General features: G+C 41.1%; 2 protein-coding genes across 3 annotated transcripts in view; both read left to right on the top strand.

Moving 5' to 3' along the window:
• On the top strand, nucleotides 1-17219 carry TMF1 (TATA element modulatory factor 1). Its single transcript, XM_042014324.1, has 17 exons — nucleotides 1-258; nucleotides 2243-3477; nucleotides 4338-4441; nucleotides 5276-5402; nucleotides 6317-6422; nucleotides 7064-7206; nucleotides 7925-8091; nucleotides 8241-8397; nucleotides 8854-8946; nucleotides 9558-9714; nucleotides 10410-10602; nucleotides 10860-10929; nucleotides 11013-11105; nucleotides 12084-12194; nucleotides 12703-12849; nucleotides 13161-13286; nucleotides 14109-17219. The coding sequence occupies exons 1-17, from the start codon at nucleotides 117-119 to the stop codon at nucleotides 14250-14252; spliced, it is 3315 nt and encodes a 1104-aa protein (XP_041870258.1). The 5' UTR covers nucleotides 1-116; the 3' UTR covers nucleotides 14253-17219.
• Nucleotides 16511-23273, top strand: part of EOGT (EGF domain specific O-linked N-acetylglucosamine transferase) — a 20060-nt gene continuing 13297 nt past the window's right edge. Inside the window, exons 1-7 of one of the 2 annotated variants that reach the window (XM_042014343.1) lie at nucleotides 16511-16596; nucleotides 18881-18927; nucleotides 19758-19991; nucleotides 20354-20454; nucleotides 21011-21119; nucleotides 21206-21300; nucleotides 22403-22507. In XM_042014343.1, the coding sequence (XP_041870277.1) occupies nucleotides 19782-19991; nucleotides 20354-20454; nucleotides 21011-21119; nucleotides 21206-21300; nucleotides 22403-22507 (620 nt within the window). In that variant the 5' untranslated portion in view covers nucleotides 16511-16596; nucleotides 18881-18927; nucleotides 19758-19781. Of the gene's footprint in view, nucleotides 16597-18231; nucleotides 18416-18880; nucleotides 18928-19757; nucleotides 19992-20353; nucleotides 20455-21010; nucleotides 21120-21205; nucleotides 21301-22402; nucleotides 22508-23273 lie in introns of those variants that run through there. The other variant, XM_042014338.1, reaches the window with a different exon arrangement.

A 23273-nucleotide genomic window follows, 5' to 3' on the forward strand; every position in this document is an offset into this window, starting at 1 on the left:
TGCGCGGGGCTGCTCTCGCTCCGCTCCGCTCCCTCAGCGCCGCGCCCGGCCCAGCCCGCCGGCCCCGCCGACAGCGGGGGGAGCTGCGGGGAACGGGCGCTGCGGAGCCGCCGAGGATGAGCTGGTTCAACGCCTCGCAGCTGTCCAGCTTCGCCAAGCAGGCGCTGTCGCAGGCGCAGAAGTCCATCGACCGGGTGCTGGACATCCAGGCCGAGGAGAGCCCCTGGCCCGACGCCGTCATCCCCGACTACGGTGACGGTAAGGGCGGGCGGCCCGAGCCGCCGTGCCGAGCCTCGCGGCCCTTCCCCTCGCCCGCCCCCTCTGCTGTCTCCCCTTTACCTTGGGAGGTTTAACCGGCCCCCCTGCCCAAAGTCCCCCTGGTTAATATAATTCAAAGCCCCCCGGTTTATGTAATCCGCGCTCTGGTCCCTCCCGCGCCCCCCGTGCAGGGTGACACCGGCACGAAGCCGTCGCAGGCTGAGCTCAGAGCCTGGCTGGTGTCACCAGTGTCCTGCTTTTACCGCATGGGTAGCTCTGAGCTTCTTATACCTGCTTCTCAAGGCGTTGTTTATTTATTTTTTTTTTTTTTGTTGAGGGGCTAATAATTAGTAAAAACTGCTCAGTAATAAAGAAGGGGGAATCATGCTTTTTTCAGAGATGTGCATGGATTTGCTCTTTCCAGAAGGAATGGCAGAGTAGAAACTGAAAGTCTGGTCCATGTAAACCAAGTGAAGTTTCCACTTTTCGTGGCTTCCAGTTCATAATCCTGTAACATCTGTTGAAAGGAATGTGCTGGTGGAAAGGCTGTTGCGGCTATGGGGAAGTGTCTCCCCTGTACGTGTGCTAATGGAGAACCTGACAGAACGGTCAGCCCTAAGTTGCTGTTTGGAAGAGAAAGAACAAAAAGGAGCCCTCTTATGAGAAACTACCCCCCAAAATAATATCTTAAAGATAAGAATAAATAAAAAAAATGGTGGGAAACAAAGTCATTTCAAATCAGGGTCCCTCTATATCTAGAAGAACTGTGTGTATTTGGAGGAGGAAGTTATTTCCAGGTGAAGCCACAGTAGAGTGAGATTTCTGAAAACTGAAAGCTGTAGCAATTGAAAGTTGGTTGCTCAGCAAAGGTTAGTTTTGGATGTCTTTGTCCCTTTGTGGGCTTGGCAATCATGTAAGTAGTCCATTGTCATCTTAAAATGCAAAAATTTTTTATTGAAAACTCTGTCATGCTTAATTTCTCAAAGCTTTAGACTTGTCCAGTCATTTTCAAAATTTGATTTATATCTTAGTATTTATGGTAGTTCTGTAATTCATAAGAAGAGCAGCAAAGATCAGCCTGCATCTGGTTCTCAGGGAAAACATACTTGTTTTTAAGAGATGTCAAATGTGTTCTGAATGTTGGTTCAGAGCTTTTTCTGAAGCTGTTGAATCATGGACAAGGTAGCAATAAGTCAGCTGTTTGTAGCAATAAATCACACGTTTGTAGTATTTTTGGCAATGAAAACAGTAATTATCTGAATTTGAGATTTGAGGCCAACAGCTATCAACTGTTGTGAAAGTGGAAGCCAGCTTTAAATATTGTAACTCAGCGTTTTTAATAGATGCTGCTGTATAGAGTGAGTTTGTTTTTAAGTAGCCTGAAATAGTTATGTTACCCAGATTATGTTTGTAGGTACAAAATTGGATATTGTTTTTTGATTTATCTTTCTTACCTCAGATGCTACTGAAATTTGATGCTGAAATTCTTGTTCTTGCTGTTGACAAGTCTTGGAAAACCCGTAAGAAATACAATAATAGGAATTGTTGATGTAGTTTTAGGGCAGCTTCAGAACTAAACATTTCAGTACTCCTCCACAGGAGAAGAAAATTCTCAGCTGGGCTGCTGCTGATTTTTAGTGTCAGCTCCTTGCTAATGCTTGGGTGTGTGAGGAAAAATATGAAGCCTGTCAGAAACTGGAGGGCAAGAACCCTTCTTGTAGTGTAAATTCTGAAAATACTTAAAACCTTTCCCCTCTGTTTTCTGTAATGGTGTATGAAGTGTTTATGTGCTGTTTGCAGATAACTGTTAAGACCTAGTCATTTTTCCCTCCTTTTAAAATGTGTAGTTCTCTTAATGCCAGCTTTTCAGATTGTTTTGCCTGGACTCCTCTCACTCTAGGAAAGCAGGAGGCCGCATTTGCTTTCACCTGTACACCTTCAGAGTGGCTTTTTTGCCTAGCTCTCCTTTTTCCTTTTCTTTTAGGAACAAATTCTCTCATAAGTGGAGGATGGGACACATCTTCCTGGGGCTTAAGCTCAAATACAGAAGCCCAGAAGCAGCCGATATCGCCCACAGCCATCACTAAGCCGGTGAGGAGGACAGTAGTGGATGAATCCGAAAACTTCTTCAGTGCCTTTCTCTCCCCGACAGATGTTCAGAGTATACAGAAAAATCCAGTGGTGTCCAAACCTCCAGCCAAATCACAGAGACCCAAAGAGGAGGTGAAAAACACTTTAAAGGAGTCTCAACACTCCAGTCAGCTGGAAGGGCCGGTGACAACAGAGGCAGAAGGGAAGGATTCCTCCGTAGCTGTCCTGGACTTGAAAAGCCTTGATACTCCCAAGGAGAAATTAGAAGAGAATGCTGTGCTTAAATCTGATGTCCAGCATGAGGCAAGCACAAATGAAGTTACTGACAAAAAGGTGTCTGCTCTAAATTTGGAAGAAGCTGAAGATTCTTCTACTGAAAAATCCAGTGTAGGAGGGGATGGAACAGCAGGTGCACCCGAGGGCACTTCTCAGCCCCTCGAAGCAGCCGCAAAAGACCTGGGTTTGGAAGGGAAGAAGACTGAGGACAGACAAAGCAATACCCCATCACCTCCCATCAGCACCTTCTCCTCAGGCACTTCCACAACGAGTGATATTGAAGTCCTGGACCATGAAAGTGTGATAAGTGAGAGCTCAGTAAGTTCCAGACAAGAAGCTGCAGAGTCAAAATCCAGCCTTCACCTCATGCAGACATCGTTCCAGCTCTTATCCACGTCTGCCTGTGCGGATTATAATCGCTTAGATGACTTCCAGAAAATGACCGAGAGCTGTAGCTCCTCGGATGCTTTCGAAAGAATTGATTCATTCAGTGTGCAGTCCTTGGATAGCAGGAGTGTAAGTGAAATAAATTCAGATGATGAGTTATCAGGCAGGGCTTCTGCTTCAGCGTCTGTCGCTGTCAGTCCTTCCGTGCCGAAGCCAGAAACGGTTGACACCCTGAAAAATAAGTCTGAAAACTTGAATGATGCTCCGGTGTTACATGCTGAGGAAGCTGAGATGGAAGAGAGTGGCAGAAGTGCAACCCCTGTTAATTCTGAGCAGCCAGATGTTGTTTTGGTTGCTGCTGTGCAAACTGTTGAAGATCAGGTTGTGAAGGAGGAGGCTGAGCCCCAGCAGGATGCTGGGGAACGAGTGGTAGAAGAGGACACTGAAAAGCAAGAGCTTAAAAAGGTAACTAAAACATGAATTGCAAATGCACCCTTTAATTACAACTTAAACTCCTGACATTTCTTTACATTGTCCTGTGTATCTCTTATATCAACTTACTTGAATGAATTAATCAGTGCTGAACTACCTGACCCTGTAGAAAACTCTCCTTGATATCCTGTAGTGGAATAGTTCTGGTGAAATTTCTGGTCAGATAGTTGTTGGTTTCACCTGATCCACCTGGTTGTCATTGTTGGGAATTGTGAGTAGGTAAACAGGAAGCCTTAATAGGTCAAATGTGTTACTTTAATTCTTTGGTGTTTATATTTGTATATTTTGTTGTATTTTTGTTATTTATCTATATTCAGCTTTCCAAAATCTGGCATTAAGTGATTTTGAGGGTGTGAGCTAAGAGCTTTTGACCCCGAGTGAGTTTTCCTCCCTCATCTGAAGCTATTCTGCTGCTCTGTGCTAATGTTTCACAGAAGAGACCTTCCCATAGAAATTATTCTGTAAAGAGTGGTCAAAGGAACACAGGCAGTTTTAATGCTTGATGTAAGCCATAGATTTATAGGCTATCAGCTCTAGTTAAGAACTTCATGCATTATTAAATATCACTGTTGATGATTTTTTTGAGGAACTTACTTGGACCACAAGTGCTGATTTAGTAGGATTTCTACACCTGAGAAAACAGGTGTCTTTATGTTCAGCTATATGGCAGAAATATGGTAATCCTCCCTGACTCCTACCTCAAATTCCTGGAAACACTGACCAGTAAATAATCTTGTGAGGGAATGGGGTGGTGGGGGGGAAGGGAAAGCCTGCCCCTCTTGTGTATTAATTGTCCCGTTCATCTGATCTTTATCTGTAAAAACCTTGTCCAGATGATTGATTCATTAACTGAGAAGCTGGAGAAGAGGGAAATACAGTTATTAAGTACTAGTAAAGAAAGGGCTCGCCTGGAAGAAGCTTATGATAACCTCAAAGAGTAAGTATGGAAATACACTCAGTGGTGTAACTGTGGCTTTGCTGTAATACAGTCTTAGACAATAGATAAAACAAGGAGCTTTATGACTAGAGCAGAGGTTACAGGGGATGTGCACTGTTCAAGAAAGGTGGAAATAATGATTGTATGTGCTGTGATGGGATTTTTTTATAGACGTGTTACTTCTTGGGGCCAAAATCTCTTTTGGGAAGGAGCTGGGGAAAGATTTTTCAGTAAGCAAGCTGTGGGAATGACAAATGTGGAGAATCAGTCTTGGTTATTATTAAAGGTCTTTATTATAAGACTGGATTCAGCTATTAAGAAAGACTGAGTTTCCTGATACAGAGGGATGAACCTGATTTACTAAGTAATTTGTTGGCTAAAATGTAGGCAGTGAAAGTATGGAAGAAGGGCTGGTTGTAGGGAAAAACCTGAAATCATTATTTAATTTGGTTAAAGTTGAAAGGGGAAAAAATGGAAAGTTGTATTTACCAGCTCATTGATCAAATACTGAGTTATAAAATTTACAGATATATGATCCTGTTGTTTAATGACTAAATTGATCCTAACTTAAATTAAGTGATTTACCCTTTATATGATACAGACTATGATTAATTGAAAAGTGCTTTATCAAGGGGCAAAACATTTAAGATAAATCAAGCATTTAGTTGTTTTCATGGGTAAACTACTGAATTAATAAAGATCTTTGATTAGGATTTCTAATACAGATATGAGATTTTTTGACTTTTGCTTATCATGTGTAATACAACTAAAATACTTTCTAAAACCATGTCACATAACTGTGCAACTGTTCTGGAATGTTCATTTTAAATGTAGTGAAATGTTTAGAATGAAAGAAGAGAGCAGCAGCCTTTCATCTCTTAAAGAGGAGTTTGCTCAGCGAATTGCAGATGCTGAGAAGAAGCTCCAACTAGCCTGCAAAGAGAGAGATGCAGCTAAAAAGGTAATTTGGCTTTTTTTTGTGAAATTAGTATTTATTATTTTATGACACAATTGGATTTCTTGAGGAAAATCAATAAAAATTAAGCTAGGGAAAAGCATGAGGCTGAGAGGTGCTATCATGTGCTGTTAGTAACCAGCACGAGCTGTTTCCAGCCATCCGGGCAGCTCGCTGTTCACAGCTGTGTTCTTGCAGCCATGCTGTGAACCAGCTTAGGGAACTCATTTAAGTTGGTCTGCTTTGGGAAAAAAAGAGATTTAATGTGTGCTCTCATTCAACTTGTACTAAATATGTATTTGCATTGGTGAGGGACAGTGGCCTGGGGATGTGAGGAGGGGGTGAAGAATGGGAATGGCTTCTTTAGAGGATTAATGGGTAGGAAAATTAAGGGCTGATGACAGATTGATTTGGAATGAGCAAAGAAATCTACAGCAGCAAAGTTTATGAGGTTTAAATGTTCTTGATGTGGTGTCACAGTGTTTCATTTCTCTACCTTAATGCAAAAAGGAAACTCAAATCTGTAACTGGAAAACAAATATTTTTCAGCTGTTTATCCCTGTGTTGACACAGCAGTGCATTGAACTAGTAAACTTATCCAGTATCTATGTGAGAATAGGACTGGTTGGTTTTTCTCTGTTGAAGAAGTTTCAAGAAAATTAAATGGATGGGGCAGTTGGAACAAATTGTACAGAGGATTTACAGAGTCTCAATCCTTGGAGGTTTTAAAAACTTGATGCAATAAGGCTCTGAGCAATCTGTTCTGATCAGATAATCTCCAGAGTTCCCTTCCAACCTAAATTGTTTTCCAAGCAAAGTAAGAGAGGAAAGGCAGAAGAAAAAGGTGCTCAGTGTAATTCTGCATTTTTCCCTACATGTATTTTAATAAACAGTCTTAAGTATTCTATCCTATTATTTAGGAAGTAAAGACTGTTAAAGAAGAATTGGCTACTAGACTTAATTCCAATGAAACTGCTGAATTAATGAAAGAAAAAGAAGAGCAAATCAAAGGATTAATGGAGGAAGGTGAGAATTAACTTTTTTTTTTTAGTGTACCGGCATTGCATACAAGCCTTCTTTATGTGGGAAAAAGTGCTAAATTTGAAGCATGTTGGATGTTTCTGAACTTTTGAAGCATTTAGTGAGTAGCAAAGAGCAACAGGAGGGGTCAGGCAGGGACAGATGGCTGGAGAGGTGCTTCCTGCAAGGTTCATTAAAAGGTGCTGGGAGATAAAACCAGCACGTGTGGAACAACACTCTGTGTTCCATTCAGAAGAAATCTGATGAGGGCATTGCTCATGGCATTTTTGCAGTGTCTCCTTTAATACTTTTCAGTTTTGGAAGTAAAATATAGTGTCTAAACAAACATGCCATTTAATTTTTTTTTCTAACACGATGAGCTCACTTGCTTTATTTTCAAAGCCTTTTATGTCCTATCCTATCCTATCTCACTGTAGCTCAGTGTAGCAAGGGTATCTCAGGATAAGATAGATTTAAACTTAAGAACTTGCATGAAAAAACATTGTAAGAATAAGTATTTCCATATTTGCTGGAGTATTTTTTTCATGGGACTAAAGGGCAAGGAGAGGTGCTTCCTGCAAGGTGAATAGAGAGAATCCATAGAATTTCACCAATATGCACTAGCTTTATGTTCAATTTCTTCACAGGAGAAAAGCTTTCCAAACAGCAGCTGCACAATTCCAACATTATTAAGAAATTAAGAGCCAAAGAGAAAGAGAGAGAAAATATTAACACAAAACAGAGCAAAAAGATTAAGGAATTTGAAGAGGAATTGCAGCATTTAAAACAGGTGAGATATTTGGGGTTTTTGTTGGTTTTGTTTTTTTTTTTTTAAGCTCTTTATATTAGCTGCAAAGTTCCCTTTTGGGAGGGCTCTTGATAGATTGACTTTTTTTTTTTTTTTTTAAATTTTCTGGAGAGTTCTCTGTTTCATAGAATGCCAGAATGGTTTGGGTTGGAAGGGACCCTAAAGCTCATCTTGTTCCACCCCCTGCCATGGGCAGGGACACCTTCCACTATCCCAGGTTGCTCCAAGCCCCATCCAACCTGGCCTTGGACACTTCCAGGTATGGGGTAGCTCTCTGAGCAGCCTGTGCCAGGACCTTGCCATTTCACATTATTGGAGCACTGAGTTGTGATTTATATGTGTATTCCCTGTAAAATTGCAGTGAGGGATCTTTTCAGCTGCTTGTTTGCACTTGCACTCCTGTTACCATGTGAGCTGGAAAACCTGTACCACCAAAATTCGAGCAGTTAGTGATTGAACCAAGACCTTACAAATTTCAGATGTGGTATGTGGAGTTGTGTGAAACTGTGGTGAAGAGCAGCTCCCTCCTCTGGGGAAGGCAGAGCAGCAAAACCCTTCTCTTCTTGCCAAGTGTTAGATGGGTTTAGTCACTTCGTGTGAGTTCATCCCAAACTGGTTGCCATTGTTGTCACTGTCCTCAGAGAGTGTTGTCAGCCCCATGTCCTGGGGTTTGTTTCATGTTTCTTATTTTCATGGACAGGTGCTTGATGGCAAGGAAGACCTTGAGAAGCAGCATCGAGACAGCATTAAACAACTGAACAGTGTTGTGGAGAGACAAGAAAAGAACCTTGCTAAACTTCAGGCAGAAGTGGAAGAGCTTGAAGAAAGGAACAGGAGTGTGCAGGCAGCACTCGACAGTGCATACAAGTAAGCAAAGCAATCACACCTTCAGATTGTGGCTCTTTCTTCTGCAATGCTTGTGAAATATTTAAAAAACAAAGTTATTTGCCAAGCTGCTGTTGGCATTGTATAAATTGTAAATGCATTGGGTTTTTTGTTTGTTTTTTCCTCCCCAGGGAACTTGCAGATCTTCACAAAGCTAATGCTACGAAGGACAGTGAGGCTCAGGAAGCAGCCCTAAGTCGGGAAATGAAGGCAAAGGAGGAGCTTGGGTTAGCACTGGAAAAGGCCCAGGATGAGGCTCGGCAGCAACAAGAAGCTTTGGCAATTCAGGTGGGTCTGAAATGCAGTCAATAAACTCTTTAATTCAACAGGTGACAGTGCTGAGGTGCTGTGTACACCTGACGTAATGAACCAGGTGGAGCTCATTTTTGTGTACTTAGCAAATACCCAGAGGATTTCTTTCCCATGGAACTTAAGTGTTGAGGGCTGGTTGTGCTAACCTTTAAAATACTAATTTTATTTAAAAGTACTTATAATTTTACTTGTCTAAATGAAATTACTTTGACAGGCTCTATTCTAAGTTTGTAGTACTCCTACCTCTTAGACAGAATTTTTAGTGATAAGGAAATCAGTGTAACTATTTGTGTACATGCAAAAATGAAGCCTTTTCTTGTAAACAAAGTTATCCTGTCTAACACTGTTTGAAAATGGTGTAGGACTGTGGCAAGGAATAGGTGATGATATAACTTTTGGCAAGAGTTGAGTAATAATTTCTGGTTTGTTTAGGTGGCAGACCTGAGACTGGCACTGCAACGTGCAGAGCAGCAGGCAGCAAGAAAAGAAGATTATTTACGGCAGGAAATCAGTGAACTACAACAGGTACTAAAATAAACAGATGATGCCAGCTTGTAACTGCAAGGAGGGCTTCTAAAAACCGAAAAATAAAATGGCATGAACAGCCTGAAAGAGAGGCTTTATTTTCCTGGTTACCTGCAGTGGTTATCCTTTACAGAGGAGCAATGAAAATATTAATGGAAGTGATTTTTTAATCACATAGTGGAAAAAAGTCATAATTTTTTATGATGCCTCTTAAATAGAATGCTGTCCTTTTTAAATATGAGACAAAATACAGGCATTAATTTTCTGATAGTCATCTAAAATTGATGGCAAGTACATTTTTGAATGACTCTTTGTCTGCTTCTTAAGAATATTTTTATTGTTCTTAAGGGCCAGAATATAGATCGTTGCCAGAATGTTTCAAATGATGTCCAGAGGTCTGGAATTTCTGGGCCCTTGCTCTGTTATGTATCTAAACATATTTAACTTCTCTCCTGGAATTTCACACTTTACAGTGAGTTTGAACCACATGAATGCTAGATTGTAAAGCAATCATTTTAGAAGGTAAAGCAGCTGCGATTTATTTAGATGAATTCTGTATTAATCTTCCAATCCATCACATGATTTTAATTATATTTAATTTGTGTTTTCAGAGACTCCAGGAAGCAGAGAGCAGGAACCAAGAACTGAGCCAAAGTGTCACCTCTGCTACACGGCCCCTTCTGCGGCAGATAGAGAACCTGCAGGCCACGCTGGGAGCACAGACCTCTGCATGGGAGAAGCTGGAAAAGAACCTTTCTGACAGGCTGAGTAAGATAGTTCGAGCTTTTACTGAACTGTGAAGCTCTGGGTGAAGATATGAGATACCTCAAGGTCAATACACAGTGCTTAACACTTGCCCAAAGTGCAGATGGTGGATCAGGAGAGATGAGCACCAAGTGCTTTCCTCCAAGGGAAGTGGTGTGGGGGGGTTTTGCCCAGGTTCTTGGACAGGTAATCCATTGATTCTCTTTAAAACACACTCTAACATAACATTGTAAGGTGGAGGGGTTCAGGTGTACATGTCCTTACAGCATCTAAGGGCTTTGAGTATTCCAGTATGGAGCCTGGTGCTGAGATTCCAAATTGTAAAGTTTGGAGTCATTTCCTTACCTAACTGCATAGGTGATGATACATACATTGGTTGATACAGTTGTTTTAAATGAAAAATACATTAAAAGCCCAAAGGTGGACCCAAAGAAATTATTTCCTTTCTGGAGGCCATATGTAGTTGTATATTGCATTCTGAAAGTGTTTGAAATAGCCTCAGTTTCCATTGCTTTGATTCTCTGTGTGTGAAAAATATTTAATTTCCCTCACAAAAGAAATCAAGATATGTTTTTTAAGAAATATTGGTTGCATATAAAAAAAAAATCTCAAATTCAGTTTTGATGCATAAATAAATGGTCCATATTATAGATGTTTGATCAAAAGAAGTTAAATTCCATGGTTTTTTTTACTATTAGGTGAGTCTCAAACTCTTCTAGCAGCAGCTGCTGAGAGAGAACGGGCTGCCACAGAAGAACTTCTTGCTAATAAAATTCAGATGTCTTCTTCTGAATCTCAGAATAGTCTTTTAAGGCAAGAAAATACCCGTCTCCAGGCTCAGCTGGAAGTGGAGAGAAACAAGTTGAAGAAAATGGAAAATGAAAAGAGCAGGTGAGTTCATTTTCGGTTGACAGCATTTCTTTGTAACTGTAGCAAAATGGTGTTTTAATATGGCTATGCAGCATGTTTGCAGAATGTTACAAAATGTTAAGGATACTTTTTTTCATGCTAAAGATTGAAAGTGTTATATTCATAACATTTTGTAGCCTTGCAGCTACGTTTGTTTTGAAAGCATCTGAATCTGCAGAGAATGGAAGAGAGAATACTTATGTAGTGACTTTCTCTGCCTCTTTCCTTCCTCCATGTAGGTATGAGGTTGAACTAGAAGGGCTCAAAGATGAGTATGCAAAAACCTTGGAAGATGCAAAGAAAGAAAAGGTATTGCCTAGTTCAGCTTTAATCTCTGTTATGGTTGGCATCTGAGCTGGCAGGGGGTTAACAGCTTGTATTTATCTTTGCAGACACTGCTGGCTACTCAGTTAGAAATGGAGAAGATGAAAGTTGAACAGGAGAGAAAAAAGGCAATTCTTGTGCAAGAAGCAGCAAAGGACAAGGTACCAAAACCTAATATTTCTAAGTCTTACTGATATTGTCTTTATTTAGTAGATATCCATACCTGAAAGTTTTAGTACCTGGCAGTGAAATAGGTGTTGTGTTAGACTCACTGAAATAAGTTTTAAATATTAGTCTATTTAACCTGTGAAGAGATAAGATATGGGTTGTTGTCTTAATCCGCTGTGTTCTTTGAGTGCTCTTAGGTAGTTTTTCTTCTGAAGCTACTTGTTTTCTTTGCTAAGACTACCAGCATTGCTTCCACTGAATTCCTGTTTTGTTTCACATGACTGTGTGTAATGTTCCACATGCTTTCCAGCTGAAGTCACAAGTCATAGAGCAATCCTCAGTAGTCATTAAATTCATTATCTCTAATTAGCAGTTAGTATTCAAGTAAAACAACTTCTGTTATTTGTTTCTTACTGTTTCCAGTTCTAAAATCTAACTGCTTTCCCCTTCAGAGGTTAGTATGCTTGTAGACACTGCCTGGAAAAAGGGGCCAGTCTGTTTTGAGGAGTTATCAGTAAATCATTAGCATGTGAGAAATCCTGGCATTTAATTCATACACTTTATTTAAAAAGAAGAAAAAGGCCTTAACATTGCTCATAACATTCATTCTGAGAAGAGATATCTTCTGGGTGTGAGATACTCTTTCTGTGATACATTTGGGCATACAAAACTGCCTCTGAGTTCTCACTTGGATACTTGAAAGAGAACCTTTCTTGGTGTAATTTGCAGCTTTTGTCTTAATTTCCTGAAAGGTCTGAGATCTTGAAGATACGCTGTAAGTGTTACAGCACAGAAATTGTTTGTTGTTGAACTGTCACGTGTTTTAGTGATAGGGCAAGTAAAAAATCTGTCATATAGTGTTCTGTAGTTGTTGGTGGAAAAAAGGAGGCTATTTATAGAATCTGGTTTTTAGCATGTTGTGAACATTTTTTCTTTTTCTAACTGTGATATTGGATGTCTTTGTTTTTAAGGACCGGAAGTCATTTGCAGTTGAAACTGTATCAAGTACGCCGTCAATGTCCCGCTCCAGTTCCATAAGTGGGGTGGACATGGCAGGTCTTCAGACCTCTTTCCTCTCACAGGTAGGATAAATCACCTATAATGGCTTTTTTTTTCTTGACAGACCACTTACTTTCCTCCTCGAGAACTTTTTACTAACATAGAAAATGACTCTAAGAGCGTATATGCCTTAGACAAGGTAATGTCCTGTGCAGAGACATCTAAAACCTGTTTACAAGATACCTGTGACTGTAGAACGTACAAGTGATTTATTTTGACTGCACTTCTGGTTTAGGATACACCCCTGCTCCCTAGGCAGCATCACTGACTGCTCCTTCCCTGTCAATCCAGTTCATGATGTCAGAATTAAATGGCACCTGCATAAGAGTCAGAACTTGCCAGTAGGGAGCTATCCCAAATGTACCTATTCACCTTAAGCTTTGGTTTTGAAAACAAGCTTTCAGCATTGAAATGCTTGTCTAGCACAGTGTCATTTTAAATCTTAAATGATGTCATATTTAGGAGAGGGAAGATTCCAAAATGGACATGTTTTTCTCTTAATTTTCAGCTTCTCTAACCTTCTGTTTGTAGGATGATCCCCATGATCACTCGTTTGGACCAATAGCTACCAGTGGGAGCAATCTCTATGATGCAATAAGGATGGGATCAGGTTCAAGTATAATTGAAAACCTTCAGTCACAGCTAAAACTAAGAGAAGGAGAGATTTCACATCTACAGGTATCTTTTCAGAAATCTTGGTCAGTGTTAAGATAATTCTGTGAACCAGCACAGCTGTGTGGGGATGAGCATGAGAAGGACTTGTTGCTTCCTTTTTTATTTTGGCAAGGACCTAACCAGAAAACTTATCTGTCTGAAAAGTAAAAAACCCAAGCCATTGAGATGTGACGAGAAAGTGAGAGTGGATCTGAAATGTGCTGTTTCACAGTCTGGCTTAAGAATAAGGCTTAATTACTGTGTATTTTGATATGGTGTTTTATAAATACAGTAAATTCTTTCCTTCTCCTACTTGTTATGTGTGCTTACCTTAGCTGGAAATTGGAAACCTGGAGAAAACTCGATCAATAATGGCAGAAGAGCTAGTTAAATTAACAAATCAAAACGATGAACTTGAAGAAAAAGTGAAGGAAATACCCAAATTACGCACACAGTTAAAGGTAAGTGTATTTCTGATGTAAATCCATTGTGAAATGTAGATAATTGCATTTCTTTAGGAATAATCCTATCAGTTTAGGAATATATTCAAATCTATCTCTAAGCATAAGTGACTGAAGAACCTGGTTTTGGTTGGTTTTTTTTGTATAGTAGCATCTAAAAATGCCCACTCCATTGTTAGGGAGTCACTTCAAAACACAGTTGTTGGAAACATGTGCTGTGCATAGGACTGTGTGCTAAATCAGGGAGAGACCATTTCTGTTTCTATCATCTAGGCACTTGTCTGGAGCTGGATTTTTTAGTAGAGGGAGTGTTGTGATAAGTAGCATGGGTTTATGAGAGGTTGATGCAGAATCTGAATATGTGTCCAGTAGACATACAGGAAACAGGAGAAATAATTGAATCTTAATGTTTAACAATTGAAACTGAAATATTTGAAATTTTGGAATAATTTTTGACTACAGAACGTTCAATTTCCTCTTGAAACATTTCACAAATTGGTCATTCTTGTAGTAAAACAGTGTAGTCTTCTAACTGATTTTAATGCTTATAGCAATTGAACTTCAAGGTGCTTCAGTATGTCCTCTGAAGCCAGCACTAATTCTTTGCAGGATCTTTGGAATATCTTCCTTTAACATCTAGAATAGAAATCTAGCTGTATACAAAGCACAAAGTATTTTTGAAGAGTTTACTGTGTACTTCACTGTAGTCACACTTTGATAAAGTAATGCTGCACTTGTTTCCCCTGGTAGTGTAAAACTCTGTCCCAGCAGCAACTTGTTTGAAGTTGAAAAGCAGTGAGATAACAAACTGTGTCCTTGCAGGATTTGGATCAAAGGTACAACACAATTCTCCAGATGTATGGAGAGAAGGCAGAGGAGGCTGAGGAACTCCGACTGGATCTGGAAGATGTGAAAAACATGTACAAGACTCAGATAGATGAACTTTTAAAACAAAGACAAAATTAATTCCTCATGGAACTCCTAACGTTATATGGTGACAGACTGTAAAGATAATTGTTTATGTAAATGCTGAATTTAAATGTCTTGTAAAAAAACCCTGTATTATAGAAAATGTGACTATATAATAGAGTTCATATGTTGACAGAAGAATCAATGCTTTAAGTGTTCTGTCTGTTCTGTCTGCAGTTAAATTATTTGTGCAATATTTAATTTTTTTTCTTCAGTCATCCCTTTATTTAAGTTTTTGCTAAATGGTGGGTCTTTGTACTTGTAAACAGCAGAAATGATGGTGGTTACCTCGTGAGATAGCACTGGAAGGCATGAGTAGTACTAAAGCAGGCCTTGATTCATAATCCTTGTAAACCTATGAAAAACACTTTAGAAGTCTTTTTTAAGTGTTCTTCATATGAGTTTTCTAAAATCTCTTCAGTTAATTTTTAATAGCAAAGTAGCAGGGGCTTGCTGACTGAGGCATAACTGGTGGTTATTTTTATGACAGGAAAATCTTAGATTTGTACTTGCAACATCTGAACGTGTCAGGGTGATTATTCTTAGACAAATTAGATTAGTCTGACTACTTTACACTAAGTACTCTAAAGCAGAGTGTGAGGTTCAGATGAGACTTCAAATTACATCTTCATCTTGTATATTGCTTGTGTTCTCATGAGCAGTCTGGAGACAACAGCTCTGCTCGTAATTATGTGTTCAACTTTAAACACCAGAAATCGGAGCTATTAAAGATCTGTTCTAGATTTAGTAGCTGATTTTTTTAACAGTAGCTAAAACAGTTCAGAAGAATGCAGAAAACTGATTTTTTTTAAAAATAAATTGCTGCAGATCTCATGGTTCCTTTTATATAAGTAGCAAGGGTTAGACTTCTTGCAAAATTGAACTGTGGCTTAATAATAGTTTTCAAGCAAGTCTCCAGTGGTTGCAGAGTATTTCTCATGCCATTCCTTAAGCGAGGTATTGGTCAAACAGCACTCACGTGACTTGGAGTTGAGCTGCATTTTTGGTAATGTCAGAGGAAATGTTTGAATTGGACCCTTGGGAGTGCTGAGAATCGCGGGAAGAAGCTTTCGTCTTCCTCTCGGCATTCCAGAGAGCAAATATTTTGCTGCATCTCAGAACCTACTTGTGTGAAATGCTGGGCAGTTGAAATTCTTTGCTTATCACACCAGTGCCTCTGTTGGGAGAGGGTTTTTTTTCCCAGACCAGTGCACATTGTAATTTGGGAACTCTTTTCCTGCTTGGGTATTTGGTGGCCTGACAGACAAAAGATGTGAGGATGAGGAGTTGCTTCTGGAGAAATGCCTCTCGGTAATATGACTTTACTATGGGGGTTAAGGATTTATTCCTCACTGGGAGAACAGTTAGTCACTAAAGTTGCACAGGCAAGGGAATGTTCATGGAAAATGCTAGTCTAATTTGAGATTCATGCAGTTATTCTGTGAAGATTTCATTAAAGCCATAGAGCAAGAACACTAAAATTTGTTATAACTCCCCATCTGTCATAGAAACTTTTAACTGCTTTAATAAAAATGCTTTTTTCATTTCTTTTCTTTTTTTTTTTTTTTTGTCATTGGGAGGTGGTAGGGAATTACCCTCTTGCCTTCATTTCAGTTTTGGAAACTATGGTGGTACGATTTTTCTTCTAAAAACTTCAGAATTTAACGCTTTGCCTTCATATTGAAGCATGGTTGGTTGCTCTAAGTTTCAGAAAAACCCCAAACCAATCAACCCTAAACAAAATTCAGTCCATATTAAAACACTTTGTGGAATTTTACTGATTTATTTTGTGTTAGAATTATGATGTGCAAAGATTAATTCAGCCTTTTCTTAAGAAAACAACTTTTTATGGTGGTTAAAGATTAGGAATTCTGTTTAGCTTTTATCTACTACAGCAAATCAATAAATTGCTGGTTTTCACCATATCTTTTTGCAGTCTTGGTAGACAAATGCAGCAGTAAAAAAAAATAAATTATCCTTTGAACTTTTATTGGGATCTCTTGCTGCCAGTGCTTTTGAAGGTAACATTTCCTGTGTAATGTGAGCACATGCTCCAAAAGGACTGAGGCAGTTCTGAGTATGTCTTGGGCTATCTTGGGCTTTCAGGAAGAGCTTAGGTAAAAGGGAAATTTTAACATGCAATCAGCATTAACTGTTTTAGATGTAAAAACGCAAAAAGTATTAGATTTTTAAATTTTACTAAAGTAGATATAAATATTTGTATTGACTATTTTTGGATTCTGTATTCCATTGTAGTGCAACCTTTACTATCACCTGAGAATCAGATGGCCTTCTGTGTCTTAATCATCAAAGCCTTAGAAAACAAAGTGGCTGTTGGAAGGTAACATGGACTTTAAAGTATCCTGGTTTGCTCATCTTTGATGTAATTGTCTGCTTGTTTTGGAGAAACATTAATGTCTGCTTGGACACAATTCATTGCTCTTACTGAGATTGCCTAGAAGAGTAACATGCAAAATGAAATGAATTAGGTTAGATTTCTAGTACTCACATTTGTCTAAATTTATTATTTTAGAACATTCCTTCTGAAAGCAACTAATTTAGCTCTCATTTTCACTGCATATGCAAGTATGAAGAAATGTTATTTAAAGGTTACTCGGTGTAGTATTCAGAGGGAACTGAATTGCTAATGGAAAGGCCTCTGTGGATCTAGGTGGGTTTGGATGAGGAATAGATTACTCTGGTACTCAATTCCTTTAGGAACTCAAGAGCCCATGTTCAAAATCCCATGTCAAAATCACATGAGAGAAGAGTTCTATTTTTTTTTCCCTGCTACAAGTTCGTTGTACATTATGTGCTTACATTTTACTAAGGGCTATAATGATCCTTAATATGAGGTGAAATGGTTATTACAGTGAAATTAAACCCTTTGGTTTCTAGTTGTAAAATATGTATAAACTGTAAAAAGCACGGGTCAGGGTAAAATAAAATTTTCCGCTAACAGTGTGCTCTGGTTCTCTTTTAGAGAAAAGACTTAAAAATAGTTCTGGGGTGAGTGGGTGGGTGTGGACCTAGTGCTGTGAAAGGAAAATATTACTTAAGGTAGAAGATACCAGATGTAGTTGAAATTCAGAGTCACAGATGCCAGTTCAACTCTTGTGGTGCCGTGGGTACTTAGGTGCGAGGGGCTGGTTTATTTCTAAATGCACCGCAGTGATGGGGTTGTGGATAATGTGAAATGTAGAATAATCTGCTTTATTCAGGTAAGCGGTGTCCCTGCGGGATCGGCACATCTGCCGGCGCCTTCTGTTCCGCGTTCTCCCGCAGGTTTCCTGGCTCCGGCTGAGCGTTTGTTCCTCGTTTTCCACCTGGGAACGAGGGGAGAAGAGGCCTGGGCTGTGGTGGAGGATTAAAAGCTCTTGAGTGTTGGCGCTTGTGCCTCCCTCGGCGTTCGTCACTGCGGGAATTGGGTCAAACCGGAGGAGGGTGCGGGGTGCCAGCCCAGGCAGGAGCGCTGCCGTGTGTCAAGGAGAGCCGGGCATCGATGAACCTCTGTCCTTGCGCCTGGGAGTGTTCGTGAGCGCGGCGGTCCCGGGCCGACCCCGGCCCCGCTGCTGCCGGCCGGGGCTCGGGGGGACGCCTGGAACAATGGGGTGCCGGAGCCTGCGCTTCCTGCCGGGCCGCGGCAGGAAAAGGCCCTTTTCCTCCGCATCCTGCGCTCGCCGCTCCCGGGGCGGCAGCGCTTAATTTCCGGCAGCAGAAGGAAGACGCGGCTGCTCCGCCGCCGCTCCCCCGCGGGCAGGTGCCCTTCCCCGAGGGCCCCACCTGAGCCGCGCCGCCGGACCCGACCCGCACCCGGGCGCCGCTCCGCCGCCCCGGCCCGCCGGCTCCCCCTTCCTGCCTGCCTTCCTTCCCTGCCTTCCTTCCCTGCCTCCTTGCCCGCTCCCGCCGCCCAGGGCGGGGCGGTCCCGGCGGCCGCGGCTGCTCCCGGCGGCGCTCCCGGGGCGGGCGCGGCGGTGCCGCCCGCCCCTCCCTCACACCCGCACGGCGCTTCCCCGCGCAGCCCGGCGGGGCCGGGCCGAGCGCTGCCCCCGGACATGAGGATTGAGACAGGCGGCGAGCGCCGAGCAGGAGCAGCAGCCGGTCCCGTGGGCCGCGGGGCTCCCCGGGGCCGGCGGGGCTGAGGTGCCCTGAGATACGCGGTGAGATGCGATGCTGTGCCGGGGCGGGGGAGCGCAGGGCGGGGCGGCTGAGCCGGGTCCAGCACGGGCATGGCAAGAGTGGGTCGGGCACCAGGTCCGGCTGGGCCAGAGGCTGGGTCCGGTTCTGGGTCTGTCGTGGAACCAAGCACGGCCTGGCACAGCGTGCCGGGCACCTTCCCGAAGCTACAGCCCCTGAGCCAGTGCCCAGGGGTGGGTAAGGACCGCGTGTTTTGGGGATACCGCAGGGTTTGTGATGAGAGGAGAGGTGGGATCCTTGCGAGATCCCCCCCCGCCCTGGCCCAGGCACTGTGCCGGGGAAAGGGGCCTGAGTGATAGGTCAGCAGCGTGCCGGGGCTGTGAAAGCTGCTCTCATTGCTGGGAACGTGTCTCTAGAAGCTGGACAGTGTCCTGAGGAAATCTCCTTTTGCGGGACGCATCTAACTCCATCTTCCTCCCCTGCTCTAGGTTTCTGTACCTGGGAAATCTGAAGTGGTTCTTCTCAAACCAAACAGGTAAAACTACTTGTATCGTAGGAGTTTTGCTAAAGGCTTTGGTTGAAAGCAAGCATGCAAATTTTAGCAAATTATAACGCCAAAAAAGGTGGAGTTTAGATACAGGCCATACATTTTTTTTCCTCAGGAAGTTTAATGGTTCAAAGCAGAGGTGTTAGATGAGAAGGTTGTATTAACAGGAAGGTATGCAGTCTGCTTTAGGGTATACAGATATGTGTGGGCCTGTGTGTGTGTATATGTATATATATAAATATACTTTCATTATATATAAAATGATATATAGAATATACTCAGTAGTCAAGTTTCTTTAACATGATGTTAAGCACTAAAAGCAGGCATCCTGTAACAGACTTATCTGTGACCCTATATTTGCATCTACATAGTTTTCCTTCAGCTAATGACTAGTTGAAAGTGGAGAATGCACTATTTTTATACTTATTTTGAAACTAAAAATCCTTCTTTTCTCACCCCTCCCCCCGGTTCTTCTACTTTTTCTCCCTTCTCACTGGATATTACATGCTCTATACTTAGTTTCCACATTGAACTCTCAGGATCCCTTGGCATTTAGCTAAAGTAAACACACCCATTTTAGCTTGACTGGGAGTTTGTAGTGCGTAATAACACTCAATGACTAATGATTCAAAGATAATCCTGAGGTTGTGCAGTCTGGCCTCTCAGTGAAAGTTTGGTCTTCACAGGAAAAAGAAACCACCCCAGAAATGCAAGTACAAATTCTTTGACTATGTGTCTGACTCTGACTGAATTTTGTCTTTTATCCTTGAAATACTGCAGTTAATTTCCTTTTTTTTTTTTTTTCCTATTTTATTTAGAAAGTACAGAACTCACAGGTTGCCATGTTTATGTTGCTTGTGTTTGGATTGCTACTGCAAGAAATTCTGGCTAATTCCCAAGGTGAAAATCCTACTGAATTCCCAAACATTTGGGAAGAGCCATTATATAGCTACAAAGCCATCAACTTGCCAGATGAGCATATCCCCTACTTTCTGCACAATAACCAGCATGTTGCTGACATCTGTAAGCAGGATGCTCTTTGCCCATATAAAGTAAGTTTGCTTTTTCCTGTTTGTTTGTTCAAATATCCTATTGGGGTGATTTGTTCTTGGGAGTTGTAGCAATTGAAGATGGTGAATAATTGGTCTCCTTGCCAATTGGTCAGGAAAAGGGTTTGTCTTAGAACATATTAAAGACAAGACTAACATTGCTGTGCATGTGTGTCCTCTTTGGAGCCTCTGTTGTGCATGAAGAATCTGGGTGTTGTTTCTCAAACTCTGTTTGAAAACAGACCAAACCAAAAGCCTTTTATGCAAAGATTTATGAGCAAGATGTCATTTAAGAGCTAACAACAACCTTAAGTCATTTCCCATTTGCCTGTTGCAAAACATGATTCAGTCATTCTGTGTTGCAGAAACACTTGAAGAAACTGAAATCCTGCTGGGGTTATGAGAAATCTTGCAGATCAGAGAACAGGTTCAGTTACCCAGTGTGTGATTATGTTGAAACTGGATGGTAAGTTCAATTTTAAAAGTCTACTGTAGATTATGGTAAAAAAAGAGGGTAGTGCTCACTTTGATATAACTGTGAAGTAAACATTATTTTGATATTTAGAATTTAAAGCATGATTTTTAATGGACACCTGTGTATATATATATATATAATATGTGTATTCATTCATAATGAGCCTTTCAACATGATTAAAAAAATTAACTTTTTAAGGAAGAAAACACTGTTAGAAATGCTTCTTGCCAGAATGTTTTCATTATTCTGATTTAGCCTTGAATTCAGTTTCCTAAAATAGCTGTATTTCCTTTCTTAGCTTTAAAAACAGAGGAAAAAATGTTAAAAAAAATGTATACCCTTTTAGGGGAGAATAGCTTTAAATTGCGATTGATGATTTCACTAACATGCAGCTGATAAGTACTTCCTGTTTTGGCATCTTAAATGCCAATAAAATAACTGGCTGGTTTTTCTGTTCCACTTTCAGTGGAAAAATGTTATCTGTTGAAGTTATTACTAGAATTGAGCAACAGACCTTGATTTGTTTCCTCTCTCTTTCACACATCAGGGCAAGTGACATCGAGACAGCCCAGCAGATATTCTGGAAACAAGCTGACTTTGGATATGTTCGAGAGAGGCTCAGTGAAATGAAAACCCATTGCAAGCCTGCAGCAACAGTAGGTATTTCTGATAGGTATGATACTTTGCACTTGGTTTTAAAAATAGTTTTCGTTATTGACAGAATTCTACTTGTTCTTAACAGGGGGATTCATCTCTGACCTGTTCCCAGTTCCTTCAGCATTGCAGAGCAACAAACCTGTACATTGATTTACGAGCTGTGAAGAGAAACCACGACAGGTCTCTGATTTACCTGTGTTGTAGCAAAAATGGGATCTCAGGGAAAAGGATTTGAAAATTAGTTTAACAAAGCTGGTTTGCTTGTTGCCATGGGTTTTACTGCTGATCAGAGACTTGTTGCTGAAGCCCTGTAAAAGTTTATACCTCTTCATTGCTGGCTGCTGCTGCTGCTGCTGTCAGCAGCGCAGGTTGTTTAAAAAACCAAGTTCTCAGTTTTATGGAAGTATGATGGGTGATTGAAATCCTCCCTGGTGGAAGAGAGAAAGATTTTTCTGTGTCTTCAGTCATGTCCTTCCTTGATCAGATGATGTGCAAAATACAACTGTTTTTGTCTGAGGCACCAACGCCTTTCCTGTGCCTTTATAACAGATCCAGGAGCTGCATTTTTAAATACCGAGTGACTGAGGAGAGATCTGAACCTGGATTCTCCACATCCCAAATTAAAATGCTGCATATTGGAAAACTGGATGAAAAAACCATGCCACTGGTGCTGGCATGACCCTCTGCCTTGTCTTTGAAGTCAGTGTCTAGATCTGGTTCAGGACTGAGACTGGTATTACCCTTCAGAATGGGTTTTGTCCTCATCACAGCCTGTCCTGAAAAACGAATTTAGACAGTGCTTTTAGCTGGCAACTTGTTTTCAGAAAATCTGTTCTTGCACCTCTCTCTTCATATGTCATGTAAAATCCTTGGGTATTGAACTGAGTTGTGAAATCTGAGGTAAATTTCAGTGAGAAACTGTTAAAAACAAAAACTCCAACCAGTGATGCTCCTGTTATTCAGTGATGCATCAGTGTCATGTAGAAAAATCTAATTAAATTAATAATTTGGGTATGTGTAAATAATTCTTAATAACAAGATTGTTATTAGGTGGATTAGTGCTATTTTCTAAGGTGATGTCTGGACCTTCAAGGACACCACTATCTTTCTTTGGGAGTTGTGGGAAATTCTTGATTTATGCTGAGGAAAATACTCAGGTTTTAAATATGTATGAAGTGCCCTGCTGAACTAAGTAGCACTGTCTTGAGTATGTAATTGAGATTGCAGGGCACTGGTAGCCCTGTTGCATGAAAGCTGATAGACTTTTTCTAATTTGTGTTAGATTCAAAGAAGACTTTTTCCAGAAAGGAGAAATTGGCGGTCATTGCACCCTCGACGTTCAAGCATTTTTGGCTGAAGGTCAACGCAAGAGCCCTCTGCAGTCTTGGTAAGAATCTCTTGTCAAGGCTGCTTCCAAGTTCACTTGCTAATCGTTTTTGATTTTTGTCATTGACATTAGCAGCTGTGTGTAGGGGGTTTCATACTGAGGAAAGACTTGCTTCTTTTAAGGTCAATTTGAGAGTTTATATTAGAAACCTCTGATAATTACATCTATGCAGAAAGTCTGAACCACACTGTGTGGAATTGTGTCCTGCCTCATTTGCAGCAGCAAAAGATGTGAAATCATCTTGCAATTGGAAGTTCTAACCTTCAGGTGTTTTCTGGCAAGGTGCTGGTGCTGTGCCTAATCTGTGTGTGGAAGGGGTAACTGCTTTGTGGTGAGATGTCGTGAAGCTGGCACTTGTGTGTGAGTTCACACAGTCCTTGGTGAGGATGATCTGGGTATGTGCTCACACGGCCTTCCCAGGGAGGCTGTGCTTGGAATGGGAGGTGGGCTGAGGCTTCAGGCTGAGTAGGAAGTGCAGAGCATCACAGCTTGGATGTTAGCACTTCAAAGCTGCATTGCCAGTTAATTGATGAAGGAACAGGAGCCATTAAGGTCAATGTAATAATTCATTCTTTTGTATTTTCTTTTTCTCCCCCCATTTTGCATTGATGGTTAATTCAAGTCAAGAACTGCTGCAGAGGAGAAAGACTTTTCTCCTCTACCTGCTATTGTCATCACAACTGCTCATCCTTGTTTAGATCCAGGAATGATAAATACTGCCTCTACCTTCATTATTCCAACCAAGGCATGGAAATCTCGCTTAAGT

The sequence above is a fragment of the Corvus kubaryi genome, unplaced genomic scaffold, assembly GCF_017639235.1.
Source record: "Corvus kubaryi isolate FWS band 111438036 unplaced genomic scaffold, C.kubaryi_AGA036_p1.0 136, whole genome shotgun sequence".
Taxonomy (NCBI): Eukaryota; Metazoa; Chordata; class Aves; order Passeriformes; family Corvidae; genus Corvus; species Corvus kubaryi.

What these genes read in the sequence shown, in the direction of transcription:
- TMF1 (XM_042014324.1), top strand. Translation starts at nt 117, where the DNA reads ATGAGCTGGTTCAACGCCTCGCAGCTGTCCAGCTTCGCCAAGCAGGCG. An exon ending in AAGATGCAAAGAAAGAAAAG is followed by an intron (nt 10,930 to 11,012) that starts GTATTGCCTAGT and finishes TTATCTTTGCAG; the next exon opens with ACACTGCTGGCTACTCAGTT. An exon ending in AGACCTCTTTCCTCTCACAG is followed by an intron (nt 12,195 to 12,702) that starts GTAGGATAAATC and finishes TTCTGTTTGTAG; the next exon opens with GATGATCCCCATGATCACTC.